The 18442-nt window shown below is 45.1% G+C and overlaps 1 protein-coding gene across 3 annotated transcripts in view; it reads right to left on the bottom strand.

Annotated features, from left to right (window-relative positions):
- DMAP1 (DNA methyltransferase 1 associated protein 1) overlaps positions 1 to 16799 on the bottom strand; it is a 44353-nt gene extending 27554 nt beyond the window's left edge. For all 3 annotated transcript variants that reach the window (XM_032765590.2, XM_032765591.2, XM_032765589.2), the window contains exons 1-3: positions 16667 to 16799; positions 13037 to 13128; positions 11754 to 11949 (exon numbers count right to left, since the gene is read on the bottom strand). In XM_032765590.2, the coding sequence (XP_032621481.1) occupies positions 11754 to 11949; positions 13037 to 13128; positions 16667 to 16768 (390 nt within the window). In that variant the 5' untranslated portion in view covers positions 16769 to 16799. The remainder of the gene's footprint in view (positions 1 to 11753; positions 11950 to 13036; positions 13129 to 16666) is intronic.
- Between the last annotated feature and the right edge of the window lie 1643 nt (positions 16800 to 18442).

The following is an 18442-nucleotide window of genomic DNA, read 5'->3' as shown; positions in this document are numbered from 1 at the left end:
AAAGCAAACAACCTTGTGTTTGCAGCTACCTTCCTCCCTGTTCCACAAAGCCCTTCCAGCCCAGTCCGTCCTCCCCTCCAGCAGCGGCACCTGGGCATTAACTGTGAACTAGTAAACAAGGAAGCTTCCCGTGGTGTCATATATCCCCCCAGCAGACTGTGAGCCCCTCCTACATCCAGCACCTGGCCCTGTATTCCCCCCCTGAAGGTTGGATGTGGTGCAGCTAAGGGCCACCAACCCAGCTGCCACCTGCTCTCTTCCCCACCATCACTGGCCCTTTGTGCATGGACAACGGGCCCTCACTCCCAAGTACCCAAACGCTGTCAGGGCAGGGAGCACAAAGCCAACACCAGGCTCAGCCCCCAGCCTGCTTTGACAGGGTTGGACACTGGATGCCAGCACATCATTGGCATCACGCGGATGCTCAGAGAGCAGCAGAAGAGCCGGCTGAAGTCACAACACATGATAACACAATGGGGTGAGAGTATAGCCTACGTCCTGGGGAAAGAGCTGCTCCCTTAACCCCCACCCCCCTACACGCCCACCCCGAGTCCGGATGTCAACTTCTCGCCTTCACAAAAATACTTCCCAACACATTTTAATAGGCCCCCAGTGCCAGGCACCTGAGCAGCACACTCCCCCCTGGAAGCCCAGATCCCCTGTCAAGCCCCAGGCCAAGCATACAGAGTGTCTGTCCCAGCTCCAGACACCTCGGAGCAGCATCTCTGAGAGGCAGCCCCTTCTGTTCACGGTGACGGGTCTGCCTGGGCACAGGGAGGCAGCCTGTCAGCTGGCCGTGCACTGGGCAAACCTCGCTGCACTCAGGAAGCATCTCTTCACCATGGAAATCTGGGCGAGAGCACTGCCTCAGACGGCTTATGGGACACCCAGACAGTGGGATCGTTTACGTGAGTGTAAAGGATATAGGGCCTGGGAACGGGTCAGCACTACCAATCCAAACCAGGCTGGGGAACGGAGAAGAGATTGGCTGGCTCACCAGTTTCAGAATGGGCCCCAAAGCCTCTCATCTCAGAGGTCAGCTGTTGGTACCCAGAGGTCACCTTGTGAATCAGCTCAACAGTCCTGCCAACGGCTGCCCAATCACTAAACCCTTTGCAAAGGTGGATGGCCAACGGGCAGGGCGCCAACATAGGAGATGCGGGTTCAAGTCCCTGCTCTGCCAGACTTCCTGTGTGACCCTGGGCCAGTCACTCGGGCTGTCCATGCCTCAGTGCCCCGTTTGCTGCCCTGTCTCCCGGCGGTGCTGAGAGGAGAAATACAACAGAGCCCTGCTGGATTTTTGGCTTCTCCTGGAGTTCCAATCAGTAGCAGCTGCGAACGAGGCTTTCCCTCCTCAGTGCATGATAAGAAGACTGTGACATGGGCATTACTCAGATCTTGGTCACTTTCAGACCCAGAAACCACTAGGACTACGACTCCTTTGGAACACTCTCCACTTCTGGTCACCCATCTCAACAGAGAGACAGTGAAAGGAGACGGGGTTCAGAGGCGGGCAGCAAGAATGAGTAGATGAAAAGGCTATGAATGATTAGCTCAGAGAGGAGATGAATGAGAACATAAGAATTGGCACACTAGGTCAGACTAATGGTCCATCTAGCCCAGTGTCCCATTTCTCTGACAGTGACCAGTACCAGGGTTTCAGGGGAAGCACATAGAACAGAGCAGCTGGAGTGACCCACCCTTGTCTTCCACTCCCAGCTTCTGGCAGTCAAAGGTTCAGGGTCCCCAGAGCATGGGGTTGCACCCCTGACCATCTTGGCTAATGCCCACTGATGGAACCTCCATGAATTTATCTAGTTCTTTTTTGAATCCAGGTATACTTCTGACTATCACTACATCCCATAGCAATGAGTTCCACAGATTAATTGTGTGACGTGAAATAGTACTTCTTGTTTGTACTAAACCTGCTCCCTATTCATTTTGTTGGGTATCCCCTGGTTTTTGTATTGAGAGAAAGGGTAAATAACACTTCTCTATCCACTTTTTCCACACCAGTCATGATTTTATAGACAACTATCACATTCGCCTTTGCTGTCTTCTTTTCTAAATGAACAGCCCTAATTCCTTTAGTCTCTCCTCACATGGAAGCCCGTTCCACACCCTTGATCATCTTTGTTGCCCTTCTCTGAAACTTTTCCAGTTCCACTATATCCTTTTTCAGATGGTGCAACCAGTACTAGACACAGTATTCAAGGTATGAGCATACCATGGATTTATATCATGGTACTGTATTATGATTTTTTGTGTTTTATTTTCTATCCCTTTCCTAATCTGTTAGCCTTCTTGACTGCTGCTGTGCATTGAGGGAAAGTTTTCAGAGAACTATCTGCAGTGATTCCACGACCGGCTCTGGGACTGGCTCTGTTCAATATCTTCATCAACGACTTAGATATTGGCATAGAAAGTACGCTTATTAAGTTTGCAGATGATACCAAACTGGGAGGGATTGCAACTGCTTTGGAGGACAGGGTCAAAATTCAAAATGATCTGGACAAATTGGAGAAATGGTCTGAGGTAAACCGGATGAAGTTCAATAAAGACAAATGCAAAGTGCTCCACTTAGGAAGGAACAATCAGTTTCACACATACAGAATGGGAAGAGACTGTCTAGGAAGGAGTATGGCAGAAAGAGATCTAGGGGTCATAGTGGACCACAAGCTAAATATGAGTCAACAGTGTGATACTGTTGCAAAAAAAGCAAACGTGATTCTGGGATGCATTAACAGGTGTGTTGTAAACAAGACACAAGAAGTCATTCTTCCGCTCTACTCTGCGCTGGTTAGGCCTCAACTGGAGTATTGTGTCCAGTTCTGGGCACCGCATTTCAAGAAAGATGTGGAGAAATTGGAGAGGGTCCAGAGAAGAGCAACAAGAATGATTAAAGGTCTTGAGAACATGACCTATGAAGGAAGGCTGAAAGAATTGGGTTTATTTAGTTTGGAAAAGAGAAGACTGAGAGGGGACATGATAGCAATTTTCAGGTATCTAAAAGGGTGTCATCAGGAGGAGGGAGAAAACTTGTTCACCTTAGCCTCTAATGATAGAACAAGAAGCAATGGGCTTAAACTGCAGCAAGGGAGATTTAGGTTGGACATTAGGAAAAAGTTCCTAACTGTCAGGGTAGTTAAACACTGGAATAAATTGCCTAGGGAGGTTGTGGAATCTCCATCTCTGGAGATATTTAAGAGTAGGTTAGATAAATGTCTATCCGGGATGGTCTAGACAGTATTTGGTCCTGCATGAGGGCAGGGGACTGGACTCGATGACCTCTCGAGGTCCCTTCCAGCCCTAGAATCTATGAATCTCTTTCTTGAGAGATAACACTTTACTGTTCACTCCTTGACGCCCTCTCACAATGCAAGAGTGAGGAGACACTCAAGTAAAGGGAAAGGCAGAAAATTTCAAATGGAAAAAAGGAAAAGCTTGTTTACCAAACAAATGAACAAACCTGTGAAACCCACCTCCACCAGCTCTCACTGATAAGAGACTAGCAGGATCCTAAGACCCATTAAACCCATTCATGGGTACTGAGAGCGGCCAGTCACCTTAGCTCAGATAGAAGGCAGGGAGGGAAACCCTTGTGTTTCATGGCATAAGCTGACCACTTAATGGCAGGAGGCAGGACAAAACTTTCCTGTGGGGCAGGGACTGTCACTTACTAGCGTTTTGCCCAGCACTCAGCACCATTGGGCCCTGACTGGGTTGGCCTCTCGGTGCCGCTGCAGTAGAAATGATAAATAATTAAAAGAACAGCAGCAGGCTATTCTACAAATCTCCCAGTGCCGGGTTTTTAACTCCGAAGTGGCTGGTGCAGGACACGGGGCCGGATGGACCCTGGTCTGATCCAGTCTGGCAGTTCCCAGGCCATGCAGCAGCCTGGCTCCTTAGTGGGAGTTTTTGCATGGAGCTCAGCAGGCTGACATGAAATTGAGCAGAGGGGGAGCACTGAGATTGGAGAGCCGTCTGGAAACAAGTGGGGAGGGAGAACCTGGTGGGAGGGAGGAAGGGAGAGAGATCAAACAAGGGCCTAAGCAGGAGGAACTGTGACTGAGACTGTGATGAAAAGACTTTAAGGGGAAAAGAGACAGGAAAAGGGGTCCAGCTTGGGGAGGAAATGGGCAAAGGAGTCTGCACCCACTAGAGCACACTCCCCTCCTGAGCCTGGAACGGAACCCAACAATCCTGTGTCTCACCAGTCCTCTGCCCTCAGCAATATCTATGCAACCCAGTGGCAAAGTGTTTTATCCCCCTCTAATGCTGGGCCAGGTAGCAGTAGTAGGTTGCCAATCTCTATCAGTTACTCTCTTAGCTCTAGTGGCAGAGGTGTGTGTGGAGGGTCCAACCCTGCTGCTAACCTGTGTGGGGGTCAATATGATGCCGGGTCACGAAATTTGTTTCTTCAGTTTGATTTTAAAATCTAGGAAATTACACACACAAAAACGGCATTAAAAGAATATTATGAAAGCTGCAAAGTCCAGCCCTCCAAAGTTAGGAAACGCCAGAGTTCAGATTGCCTCTGGTGCACATGCAGGATATAGTCTTACATGGTCACATATTATTTTTCTACAGGACCCTGCCTTGTTTGGCACAGGCTGGCCCTGCCCTGGGGACAAATCAGGGCTATAGAGTGAAGGAGGCTGTTGTCTGTAGGACCTGGCCTCACTTGTTGCAGAAAGAGAAAGGATGGTCTCATGTTTAAAGGAGCTGAATGCTGCCCTGGGGAACCAGATTCTATTCCTGCCCCTGACACAAAGTTCCCGTGTGATGCCGGGCAAGTTACTTAACCCAAACTTTTCACATGGGTCCCTGTGTGTTCCTCATTTCTGGTGCCTGACTTGAGACTTTGGGGTCTGATCTGCGGAGATGCTGAGCACCCAGCTGCAGCTGGTCAGTGGGAGCTGTGTTTGAACATACAAAGTGCTGTATAATGTTAAATACTCTGAAAAAACAGGTCTGAGCTGTCTCACATTGGACACCCAGAATTAGCAAATACTTGTAGATTTTAACCTCTCTGTGCCTCAGTTTCCCAACTGTAAAATGAGGAAAACAACACCCCATCACCTCAGAGGGTGTTGTGAAAATAAACTCATTCACATCTGTGAAATACTGAGATTCTCTAGTAATGCGCACCACAGCAAAGCCCCGGAGGAAATTAGTCATTCTGTCTTCAGAGCAGGGTTTGAATAGTGTGCTGTGAGTAAAGCATAGGGCAACACAATGGACAGCTGCTCAGGAAGTGAGCCTCATCCACCCTGACGAGCGCTGAACAAGGGCAGGGTCTATGGAAAAAAATAATATGTGATCATGTCACTAATGACTGTCATAAGCACACGAGCAAGGAGGCGAAAATCTGGTATTTCCTAGCTCTTCACTGCTTCACTTTGCACCTTAATAATGTTCTTTTAACACTTTTCTTGTGGGTTTTAGTGTTTTTATTGAAATATATGTAATCACTGAAACACAGCCAGGTCTGACACAGAAGATAGCAGCTATTCATAACAAAGCACAGCAGCATTTCAGATTGGACAGTTTGTGATTAACACCAGCTACGCACTCTAGGATAGGAAGCAAAGTATACTGGACCTAGTGCTCCGCGTTTTCAGTTTTTACCGATTTTCACTGATAAATTAATAAATTGTTTTTAATTAATGGTGTTAAATTTTTACTGATTTACATCCATTTATCAATTCACTCAATTTTTTGGGATTTTTGATTTAGTCTGAAGTGGAGCCCAGGATCTGGTCCAAGAGGTGAATATAGCTGGAACGCTTGGTAATAGTGACCATAATATAATTAAATGTAACATCCCTGTGGTGGGGAAAACCCCACAGTGGCCCAGCATGGTAGCATTCAATTTCAGAAAAGGGAACTACACAAAAATCCGGAGGTTAGTTAAACAAAAACTAAATGGTACAGAGCCAAGGCGAAATCCCTGCAAGCTGCATGGAAACTTTTTAAAGACACCATAATAGAGGCTCAACTTAAATGTATCCCCTGAATTAAAAAACGTAGTAAGAGAACTAAAAAAGTGCCACCCTGGCTAGACAACAACGTAAGAGAACCAGTGAGAGACAAAAAGGCATCCTTTAAAAGGTGAAAGTTAAATCCTAGTGAGGAAAATAGAAAGGTGCATAAACATTGGCAAATTAAGTGTAAAAATATATTTAGGCAAGTCAAAAAAGAATGTGAAGAACAGCTAGCCAAAGACTCAAAAAGTCACAGCAAAAAAAGTAAGTAAGTACATCAGAAGCCTGCTGAACAACCAGTGGGGCCACTGGACTATTGAGATGCTAAAGCAGCACTCAAGGACGATAAGGCCATTGCGGAGAAACAAAGTGAATTCTTTGCATCAGTCTTCACGGCTGAGGATGTGAGGGAGATTCACAAACCTGAACCATTCTTTTTAGGTGACAAATCTGAGAAACTATCGCAGATTGAGGTGTAATTGGAGGAGGTTTTGGAACAAATTGATAAACTAAACAGTAGTAAGTCACCAGGGCCAGATGGTATCACCCAAGAGTTCTGAAGGGACTCAAATGTGAAATTGCAGAATTACTAACTGTCGTCTGTAACCTATCATTTAAATCAGCCTCTGCACCAAGTGACTGGAGAATAGCTAATGTGACGCCAGTTTTTAAAAAAGGCTCCAGAGGTGATCCCGGCAATTACAAGCCGTTAAGTCTGACATCAATACCAGGCAAACTGGTTGAAACTATAGTAAAGAATAGAATTGTCAGACACATAGATGAACGTAATTTGTTAGGGAAGAGTCAACATGGTTTTTATAAAGGGAAATCATGCTTCACCAATCTACTCAAATTCTTTGAGGGGGTCAACAAGCATGTGGACAAGGGGGATCCAGTGGATATAATGTACTTAGACTTTCAAAAAGCCTTTGACAAGCCACAGTCTAGAGGCTTCTGAGCAAGTAGGCAGTCTGGGAAGAGGTGAGGTCGTTTGATCGTAATGGTTAAAGTAGGAAAAGGGAGGAATAATGGTCAGTTTTTAGAATGGAGTGAGAGGTAATAGTGGTGTCCCCGGGTTGTATCTGGGCCGTCCTATGTAATGTATTATAATGATCTGAAAGTGGGTTTAACAAACTGATTAAAAATACTCAAAATAGATTAAAGTCAGGCAGCTGCGAAGATCTGACTAAATGGGTATTGGGGCAACAAAATTGTTTATCAAAGTGTATTTCATTGCAAGTAAGCAATTGAAAATTAATTCCCAATCTATACATATAATAGTTGGATTTGGGGGGTTTTCTCATTAGTTATCATCTTTTCAAGAAGGATTTTGGACTGTGTGGGTTCTCTGAAAAGATCCACTCAATAGTTGCAGCGGCAGGTCAAATTGATACATGAGATGTGGGATCTAAGAAAGGATAATATAGGACAGAAATATCTATTGCCGTCTAATATAAATCCGATGGTATGCCCACTTTGATAATCTGTGTGGTGGCGTGGTCGGTAGCGTGGCCAGTCAAAAAGAATATTGGAATTGGAGAGGTCAGAAAGAACAAATGATTAGGGGTATGAGTTCGCTGTATTTATGGAGAGAATTAATAGGGGACTTAGCTGGAAAGGGCAACGTAAGTGTGAGAATGATAGAGGTCTATATCATGATGGTGTGGAGAAGTAATAAGGAGTGTTATTTGATCTTCTCATATACAGGATTGGTGGTCACCACATGAATTAATGGCCGAGGTTTTAAAATAAAAGGAAGTATTTTTTCATATAAAACGTACAGTCAACCTGTGGAACTCTTTGCCAGATGTTGTTGTGAAGGCCAAGACTACAACAATGCTCAAAAAAGAACTAGATACATTCCTGGAGGATAGGTCCATCAATGGCTGTTAGCCAGGATGGGCAGGGATGGTGTCCCTAGCCTCTGTTTGCCAGAAGCTGGGAATAGGCAACAGGGGATGGATCACCTGACGATTACCTGTTCTGTTCATTCCCTCTGGGGTACCTGGCATTGGCCACTGTTGGAAGACAGGATACTGAGCTAGATGGATCTTTGATCTGACTCAGTATGGCCGTTCTTATGGGTACATATTTTTGTTAAACACTAACACTTTACACGATTGTTGTGTGCGGCAGCTCTGAGAATGAAGCAGTTCTGGAGTGTAAAACACAGAACACACACATGGTGGAGGTCGGAAAAATGAAGGCATGTTAATACAGCATTACGACTGGCTCACAAGAAGATGCTGCCTGCCTATCTGTTGAATTTAAACAATCAATCTTCCACAGGTAAAGATAAGGTTCAAAGGCAAACATGAGGCAAAAAATGCAAATCTATGCCCGAATAGCAATAAGAAAATCAGTACTTAGAAATTTTCAAGGAAAGTAAAGACAGGTGCGAAGAGGATGTATTGCGCTGCACATACTGCAGCACTGAAGTCATTGCTCGCGCTGACTGAATGAAGGAGCATGTCAACAGCAAGCAACACAAGAAGCTTAAAGAAGAAAGCCAGCTTCGGGACAGTCAGTCAGTATCAGGAGCTTTCACCAGGGCTTTAATGAAAGGGAGGACACAGCACGAGTGTGTCAATGAATCTGTACATGCTCTTTGTTTCGCCCAATGATCCTGTTAATGGCAGAGGAGCCTATTGGTGACTTTATACGACAATCCTGTCCAACTGCAAAACCCCTTCCTAACACAGACAACCTCACTTGTAAGTATCTGAAAGAAAACGAAGACACTTCAGTACCTAAACTGATGGAATGACTTGATGGAAATGTGGTGCCTAATCTGATTTTTGACAAGTCTCCTGATGCTTTGGACCATCCGATTCTTGGCCTTTTGTTTTCAGGTTTTGATTTCAAGGCGAATAAACTGACATTGTTTTGTGCCGACATGACATTCATCCCCTCTGCCGATCATGTTTTGTTGACGCAGCAATAACTGGCATGTTTGAGATGTACCAACTAGCTTGGGAGAACGTGGTCACAGCTAACACAGATTCTGCTTCTTGCGTAGTTAAGTTGGCACAGAGATTAAACTCAATCAGAAACCAGAGCTGCTACTTATTACCTGTCTTCTCATCTAATTAACATTGCGCTGTCAACAGCTACTGCTACAGAGGACATGAAAGACATGAAATCTTGCATCGTGGATTTGGGGCTGTTTTCAAGCATGCAAACAAGCTGAAGGCTTTGTTTTACACAGTGTGAGATGAGTGCAGAGTCAACTGCTGTTTACCTACCCCTGTTGTGCCACATCGGTACTTCGCTGCCTGTCATGTAAATCACGTGTGGACTGTGTCACTGCATCTCCTAGATCATCCTGAGTTTGTTGATTCTAAAGCAAAAACTCCAAAGAGTCTAGCAAATAACCAGAATGACTGTGAGATTCTGCGCACCAAGGTAATGGTCATTGTTGAAAACTTGGAATCAGCGTGTGACACACAGAAAACACTGGAGTTATCTCTGACTACTGCCAACACGTTTGCCAATACAGACGTTTACCGGATCCTGACAACCAAAGCCTCAATCGAATTGAGCATAAAAGCTGCAGAAGATACAGAGAGAAAACCCAGCTGTTACTAGAAATTCTTCTGACCCTGAAATATGAGAAAACAAAAAAGTATTCAAAACCTTCGACACAACACCCCTAGTGCGAAATGGGAGATGACCGCTGTCATAAGTAGATAGGTAAGGGTTAATTTTCTTTTACCTGTAAAGGGTGAACAAAGGGGGAACCAAACACCTGACCAGAGGACCAATCAGAGACCTGGATTTTTTTTAAAGTCTGGGAGGGAACTGGAAACTCGGGGTCTTTTTGTTTTCCTCGGCTGTGAGTAAACAAGCTTTTCTTCTAACTCCATCTTCTTTCAAATATTCTACTATCAAGTGTGAGTACAAAGGAACCAAAGTAATCGGCTGTGATGTGCTTTGATTTGTATTTACATGGGTGTTGATTTGCTGGACTGGTTTAATTGGGCTATCTTTTAAATCAGACTGTTTATTCCTATTTTCTTATAAGCCATATTCCTGTATTGAGTTTCTTAATGCAGTATTATTGTTCTGTATTTTCTTTCTTTTTATATAAAGTTTCTTTTTAAAACTTGTGGGAGTTTCTTTTCCTAGTGAGGCAGAGGGGAGAGGAATTTCTGTGCCAGGCTAGGGGGGGAGGGAAAAGCCCAAGCTCTGTGTCTTACTTTCCTATTGTCCCAGGGCGGGAAAAGGCTACGGGACAAAGGGAGGGGTGAATCTCTTGTGTGAGCTGACTAGGTTTGAATGCATAGCCTCGGGGAAGCTAGATTGCCTCTCTGGTTGTATTCAAAGGGAATAGGACAGCATCGCACCGGCTAACCCAGGAAAGGGGGGGAAGCTGGGGGATGAGATAGAGGAGACCCAGGGGCTCTGGGTCTTGGAGGAGTCCCCCAAGGAAAAGTTTGGGGAACCCAAGGAGGCCGAAACCCTGGAAAACTTCGGCTGGTGGCAGCGAGATAAAATCCAAGCTGGGTATAAGCTTGGGGGAGGTTTACAGTAAACACTCAGATTTTGAACGCTAAGTCCAGATTTGAGACAGACGTTTACCACAACCGCGGCCTGTAATCTGAACCTCAAAGTGTTTGGTGCCAAAGATTCTTTTTGGAATGTCCTCCAGGTGTTGCACCCCTTCCTGAAGGTGAATTTTGCAGCAGACTATGATTGTTATGCCAGAGCATTTCAATCATTTACCACTAAATTTTAAATCTGAAAAGGGAATTTACTACTCACATGAACTTGCCTACCCCTGACAATGCGACACTGGATGTGCTGCCAGGCTTTGTGAAATAGTCAACCAGACACACTTCCCAACGTCACCAAAGTGGCACAGCGAGCTTGGAGTGTACCCCTGGATCTACCGACGCAGAGCGCTTACTGTCAAAGTTGGACTACCTCCAAGACAGCCAGAGGCTCAACACGAGTGAGGAGACTTTGGAAGAACATTACACGAGAGTACACAAACCAGGATTTCTGGATGAGCTACTAGCTCTGAGAGACAAAATATACCTTCGTACAATTAAGAAAAAAAAAAGCTTAAATTACAGCAGTAAAATGTGGATATTACAAAAGGTTTTTTTGTTTTTCTCCCCTCCCCTTAATTTTTTTTTATTTTTAACCTAATTTCATCCCAGTTTTAATGTTTGGAAAATAAACACTGAAAAGTTCCCAGATTTTTTTTTTTTTTTTTTTTTTACAAATAAAAACTGAAAACGCAGAACACTAACTGTACCGCATCCAACCAAAACCCCAGTGGAAGTTTCAGGTAGGTGGAAAGTAATTATTCGTGTTGGAATTTGGCGAGGAAACTGCAGCCAGCACCCAGAATTTGCCACGGGATCGCGGGTGACAAGGGTAAGACCTTGTCTTTAAGTCTCATTCAAAATATGAGCCCTCTTGCTACACAGCACCCCCTAGAGCCATAATGGGGCACTGAGTCAGTGCTGATGCAGCGGGAACAACCCTGCCCCCTACTGAATCATCCCTGTAGCACCAAGGCTGTACTGCCAAGTTCTGACCCCATTCCAAACCCACTTAGCCTGGTGGATCAGGTAAGACTGCAGCCTCAGGCCAGACTGCAGCTGAAAACGTTATTGCCCAATATAGTGTGAGTCCGTGTGTGGAAGGAAGGGGCTTCTCAGGCTCTCATCTGAGACACTATGAAGAGGGTAGATCCCTGCTGTGTGATGACAGCCAGCCTGTTCACTTCCCCCACCCCCACATACTCCCACTTACTTTGTTGAACCTGGCGAAGGGGTAATCCTTTCCCTCCTCTGCAGCCCTCCTCCAGTGGTAGAACATCGCCCCGTCTTTCCTCGCGGGGTTGGTGAAGGGCATCCACTTCCAGGGCCGTACTTTCTTGGAACCCAGCTTTGCCTTGACTGTGCGGTAGCCCTGCGTCGTGTCACTGGGCAGCAGTGGAGGCGCATCCCTGCAGAGCAGAGAAGACCAGGTTGAGAGAAGCACTGCACTCCTCTGGAGGGTCTTTACTATGGATCCTGGCAGCGCGGTAGGTAGTACAGGAGACCTAGGTTCAAGACCTATTCCTGGTTTTGCACTCCCCATGAAGGAAAGACACCACACACAGCTCCGGGGTAACACTCTGGCTTTGGGTCACGCAACAGCATCCACCCCCAATCGCCCTGAATCAACTCAAGCTCACCGCTGATGGGCTCCAAAGGGGAGTCAAAGCCACCACGATGTAAAGAGTGATGAGGGCGCCGAGCCTGCTAGCGAGGTCAGAGTCATTCTGTGTCAATGGAAAGTCACGTGCCTGGCTCGGAGATGGAGCACACAGCACAGAGGCGTTTGAAAGGAAGAGCTGACTGGAAAACAGACAGGCTAGAGACCTCTGGGCCGATGGCACAGTCCACTGCAAATGCCATATTTGGGGTTGGGAAGGAATTTTCCCCCAGATCACATTGGAAGAAACCCGGGGACAGGGTTCGCCTTCCTCTGCAGCGTGGGGCACGAGTCACTTACATGTTTAAACTAGTGTAAATAGGGGATCCTCCATAATCTGACGTCTTTAAATCAGGAGTTGAGGATGTCAGTAACTCAGCCAGAAGCTAAGGGTTTGTTACAGGGGTGAGTGGGTGAGGTTCTGTGCAATGAGCCACGAGCAGGAGGTCACACTAGATCATGATAGTCCCTTCTGATCTTAAAGTCTACAAGTTTGCGGCATAACGCTTGCGGAAACAAAAGCAGTTGTTACTCCCGGCGGCACATACAGGGGAATTAGATATAAAAGAGCATATATGCTGCCCCAGGCAAAGTAGCTCTGCAGTGACTGCACTTTTCTCATCACATGCACAGAGCAGAGCCTCCCCATTTCGGAATGAGAAAAAAATATAAACAAGAGAAACAAAAACAATAAAAAGCCTGGAGGAGATGAGACTCAAGGAGCTAAATTTTCAAAGGCTCCAAGTGTGACTAGGCCAGGCAATGACAGATTGGAGCCAGCGGTGGGTGCTAGTTCTCCCATGAGACTGTGCAGAACACTAACCAGAAGCGCTTACTTTTTATCGGAGTAGAGAAGTGCATAAACCTCTCGGTGCATCCCCTCCGGCCTCTTAAATGTCAGCGTCTCAGATGATTTCTTGGATTTTTTCTGAAACAGAAGATTTTGGCTACAGATTTAGAATTTAAGGCAGAAGAGACCATTCGATCACACAGACTGACTTCTTCTATATATCACCAACTATTATATTTTACCCAGTTATCCCTGTATAGAGCCCAATAACTTGTGCTTGGCTCCAGAAAGATATCATGTCTTGACTTGAAAACATCAGGTGATGGGAAATCCACCACCTCCCTTGGTAGTTTGTTCCAGTGGTTAATCAGCTTCACTGTTAAAATGTGGGCCTGATTTCTTACTGAATTTCTCTGGCTTCTGCTTCCAGCCATTGGTCCTTGTTCTGCCTTTCTCGGCTAGATTAAAGTCTTTTACTACCTGGACTTTTCTCCCCAGGAAGTACTTCTGTAATAAGCCTCTGTCCCAAATCTGGACCTTAGCGTCCAAAATCTGGGTGCTTAGCATGAACCTCCAAGCTTAATTACCAGCTTGGATCTTATCTCGCTGCCACCAATCAGGATTCTGAGTACCTGATAAACTCTCTGGTCTCCCCAAACCTTTCCCTGGGGGACCCCCAAGACTCAGATGCCCTGAGCCTCCAACAAAGGGAAATAACCCACTTCCCTTCCTGCTCTTTACTTCCTCCCAGATTTTCCCGCCCTGGGGATACTAGGAGATTTCCCTGCTTCAATCCCTTGAAACACAAAACAGAGAGGACGATTTACCTTCCCCCCTCCTTCTTCTCCCCCCTCCCAGTCTTTCCCTGAGAGAGACAGTACTCCTGGCACAGAGATTCCTATCCCCTTGCCTTAACTAGGAAAAGAAAATCCAACAAGTTTTAAAAAGAAAGCTTTATATAAAAAAGAAAGAAAAAACACATGACAAGATCACAGCATCAAGATGACATAACACAGGGCTATTGCTTAAAAGAAAATATGAATAATCAGCCTTATTCAAAAAGATATCCAATTTAAACATTCCAGCAACTCCACACATGTAAATACAAAATACAATATAAACCTATTGCTTTTCCTTTTGTACTCACAACTTGGGAACAGAAGGGTAGAAAGAAGCTTGGAGATAGAAAAAAAAAAGCTCTTCCCTCATAGCCGAGAGAAAACAAACAGGCAGAACAAAGACAAAACACACCCAGAAGTTCCCTCCCTCACTTTGAAAAATCCGGTTTCCTGATTGGTCCTCTGGTCAGGTGTTTGGTTTCCTTTGTTAACCCTTTACAGGTAAAAGAAACATTAACCCTTAGCTGTCTGTTTATGACAACTTCTACACTGTAATCACGTCACCTCTCAGTCTTCTCTTTCATAAACTCAACAGACTGAGCTCTTAAAGTCTCTCACAGTAAGGCATTTTCTCCAGCCCTCAAATAATTTTTGTTGCTCTTTTCTGCACCCTCTCCAGTTTTTCAACATCTTTTTTAACATGTGGACACTAGAGCTGGACCCACTATTCTGGTATCGATCTCACCAATGCTGCATACAGAGAGAAAATCACCTCCCTACTCCTCCAGCTAGCGCTTTTTGAATATCAGGACATTAGAGCTCTTCTATTCTTCTGGAGTTATCCTAGTATTCCAAGATTTATAAAAATTAACATCAGTGAACCAGAGATCTCTTCAAGACAACTCTTTTAGGACTCTTGGTTGCAAATTATCCAGGCCTCTTGATTTTTAAGTATTTATTTCTAGGAAATATTGTTTAACACCCTTAGTTACTAAGATACTGAAAACTACTTCAATGTCCTGCAGCCTTCCAAATACAGAACAGAAATATTGACGGGACACTTCTACCTTTTCTGCATCATTAACAGTTTTACATCTCCACCTAGTAAAGGCCATATACCATTCTTGGAATTTTCTTTTGTTACTAATATACTTTAAAAACTCCTTATTTTCCTTAGTCCTGCCAGCTGTAGAGTTTTCCCTTATGATTTATATTGATATATATTTCCGAACTTATATTATTATCTATTTCCCCTTTACTCCATTTGTCATATGTTGCTTCTCCCCAGCTGCTGCCTTCACTCTGTCATGGAGCTAGGATAGGATTTTAATCAGTTGTCCTCTTTCTTGATTGTGGTTTTTTGGCGATCTAAGACACTTCCTTTAAAACTCCCAATTTTCATTCACATTTTTCTGTCTACATATTTCCTCTGAATCAATTTTGCTCAATAATTTTCCTCAGCTTTGGGAAATTAACACTTTGGAAGCACCAAGTATATATATTACCAGTTGGTGCTGTACTCTGTTCGCTCATATTGAATGTAATCATGTCATGATCTCTGGTCCCTAGGCAACTTCCACCCCATTGATAAATTCATCTTTATCTGTCATAATGATGTCTAACACAGAGTTACCTCAAGTTACTTTTGCATTAGAAAATGATCTATATATTTTAGAAACACTAATGGTGTTTTACTACTGGCTGCATAAGACCTCTGAAGTGTGTCTCCCAAACTGAAGTCCCCCCTAACACTGTTGATCTTTCCACACATTACAGACAGATGTTTAAGGAGTAACACATCCTGAACTCTGGTCTCCACTGGTGGCATACAACAGATCTGCACCAATTCCCCATCCCTGGCTTTGTTAGTTAGCACATTGATCCATATGTATTCAAGATCTTGTGAGTCTGAGTCATCCATAACTTTCAAACAAGTAATGGGCTCTTTAAGGCAGAGTGCCCCGCCCCCACAACTCTTTTACCCACTCTGTCCTTCCACAGGTCATTGCTAGTGATTTTAACACCCCAATCATGCACACTCTCTTATCAGTTTGCAGTAATGCCGTTATATCAGTCTTTGCACTGATGAGAAGGCAGCCCCAGGGTTCTGCACTTCTGTGTGGAGACAGACATTTCAATGGAGAGGAAACAGTGGCTGGGGAGTGCTTTGAGTGCGGTGGCATTTTATTATTACATAGTTTCATCTCAAATTGGAGTCTGGGACCTATGCTACAGTTGTGGTTCTCTTGGATCTGGAGTTCCTGTCCATCTCTCTGTTTATGTTGTCCCATCCTCATACTGTCTGAGCACAACAATGACCCTGTGAAGTATGGAAGAAGTATTATACCCATTTAACAGATGGGAAACGGGGGTACAGTGCACATTTTCTTAATACGAATAAGGCCTAAATGACTTGCCCAAGGACACACAGAGATCCTGTAGTCAAGCCAGAGACATAGCTCGGGGTCTCCTAAGTCCCAGTTTCAACACCTTAACCCCAAAGCCTTCCCTTCTTGAGTTTGCCAGACATTTGGCTGTTTAGATTTCTGACAAAATGTTTGGATTCTGTGAACATAACCCTCTGGAATACAAGGAGATGAGTAACTGAAGATATAGGGAAGCCAGGAGATGGAAGTACATGTAAGATGCCGATATTCCATGGAAATGCCCAAAGTAAACCACTGTAATAGTGAGAAATATTTGTTTTCCTCCAATTCTTTCAGTTATAGTCATTTGAGATGACGCTTGTGAGAACAGTAGGTAAAAAGTTTTCAGACACAAGTGTGATTTTCAAGTTGGTGACCAGGGCAAAGAGTTCAGGGCCATAACCCCAGTACCTTATCAGAATTGATGATGTCCTTCTTACTGATGGTTCCCGTGTTCTCTGACTCCACACCCCCCAGCTCCAGAATATCCCGCACATCTGCACCCGTTGCCATCTTGCTCTCTAGAGGAAGAAACACAGCCGTTAAAACAAGAGCCCTAGGAATGGGCATCCACAGGGCATATATGCAGATTGTCCTCTGTAAAATTAACCACTTTGCACATCCCCCTCCCGTGTACAACACCCTTGCCCCTCCTCCCCACAGAGCAAACAGACCAAGTTATTCATCCTCATTCAGCAGAAACACAGCTTTGGAGCGGAGCTCAGAGCTGGAGCGCAGAGCAGCTCCGGAGCAGTGGAGCTGCAGGTTTTTGCTGGAGCTGGAGCGGAGCCAGAGCACAGCTCCAAAGCCCTGAGCAGAAACTTTATTTGATTCTAAAATGGACTTTATTCTTCAGATGCTTAGCGACAGAAAATGAGGGGTACCAGTGAGGGGTACCTGTTCCTGGAAAAGAACATAGGCATCACCATACAGGCTCACACCAATGTATTTTTAGCCCAATAACCTGTCTCTGAAAATGACCAGCACAAATTGCTTCAGACATCTTAAAAACAGCCAAATTATTTTGACAAGGAGGACAGAGGTCAAGTCTAAAACTACTGACAAGCTGAGAGAAAAAATGACTTTTCCAACATAAAATAATGAAAAATTTACCAAATATTTTAAACTTTATACATACTGCACCAACGGAGATGCAGCCACCTCTGGTGTGGTGCCTGCTGTCACACAGTGAAAAAGGGACATTTCTAGCCAAATGCTGTCTCGCTATCACAACAGTGACCCCACTGGATCTTTAGTGCCCACACAGAGCAGAGAAGGACAGCATTTGTAAGGTCTTATCCAAAGCTCAACACACAATAAAGTGCCTGGAATTCTACTGATTTATTGTGGATCCAGGGCTGTTGAGATTTGAACCAGTGGTTCCAGGAAGACTAGCCATCTCAAACCTGATGGTTAAACCGCTAAAATAGCCCCTCCTAGATCTTCATCTTCTAAGAGTATAGAAGATTCCCACGGATGACTGCTCATCCATTCAGATACCCAGCCAGTTAAAAGAGGATGACTTTTATTAGAGCACATTCCTCACAGGCACCAGTACGGCTGTGCTGCTTTCCCATGGGCTCAGTAAAAATAAACTTTTCAAGGAAAATCCTGGTATGTGAGAAGCTGCCACTTGCCCAGGTGGGATGGGGTTTGAAAATCATTCCTGTTACCCACCCGGATCCCAGACTTCCACTCTGTACAGACCCCCTCCCACTGCAAAGGCTGCTAGCGCTGACTTCTCCTTGGGATTTATCTACAGGAGAAAATGCAAAATGACACCTCAGTCACAGCCCAGGGGTAAAACTGGCTGGGATTTCCCTGGCGTGCTGAGATGGCGATTAAGGTCCACTGGGTTCTAGTGGATCCATTTTCAAATCATGATGGATGTTTTTCTAATGGCTCTGCCCTAGGAATTCTTGGGGGCAGCTCTCTAGCCTGTGCTATACAGGGGTCAGACTTGATCAGAATGGTCCCTTCTGGCCTTGCATCTGTGACCTCTCAGGGCATCCCACTGGAATACACATTCCCCAGGGCCCATTAATCCCTGCCCCAGCTCAGGAGCCACCAGAGCAAACGCCCTCAACCCCTGCCCAGAGACCCTATGTCCAGCCCCTCCCTCCTGGACCTCGAGCCCATCCTCAGCCCCCCCTCAGCCCCTCCCCCCATGGCTCTGACCCCATCCTC

This window comes from Chelonoidis abingdonii, unplaced genomic scaffold, assembly GCF_003597395.2.
Source record: "Chelonoidis abingdonii isolate Lonesome George unplaced genomic scaffold, CheloAbing_2.0 scaffold0002, whole genome shotgun sequence".
Lineage (NCBI taxonomy): Eukaryota > Metazoa > Chordata > Testudines > Testudinidae > Chelonoidis > Chelonoidis abingdonii.
This window is presented reverse-complemented; position numbering and strand designations above follow the sequence as displayed.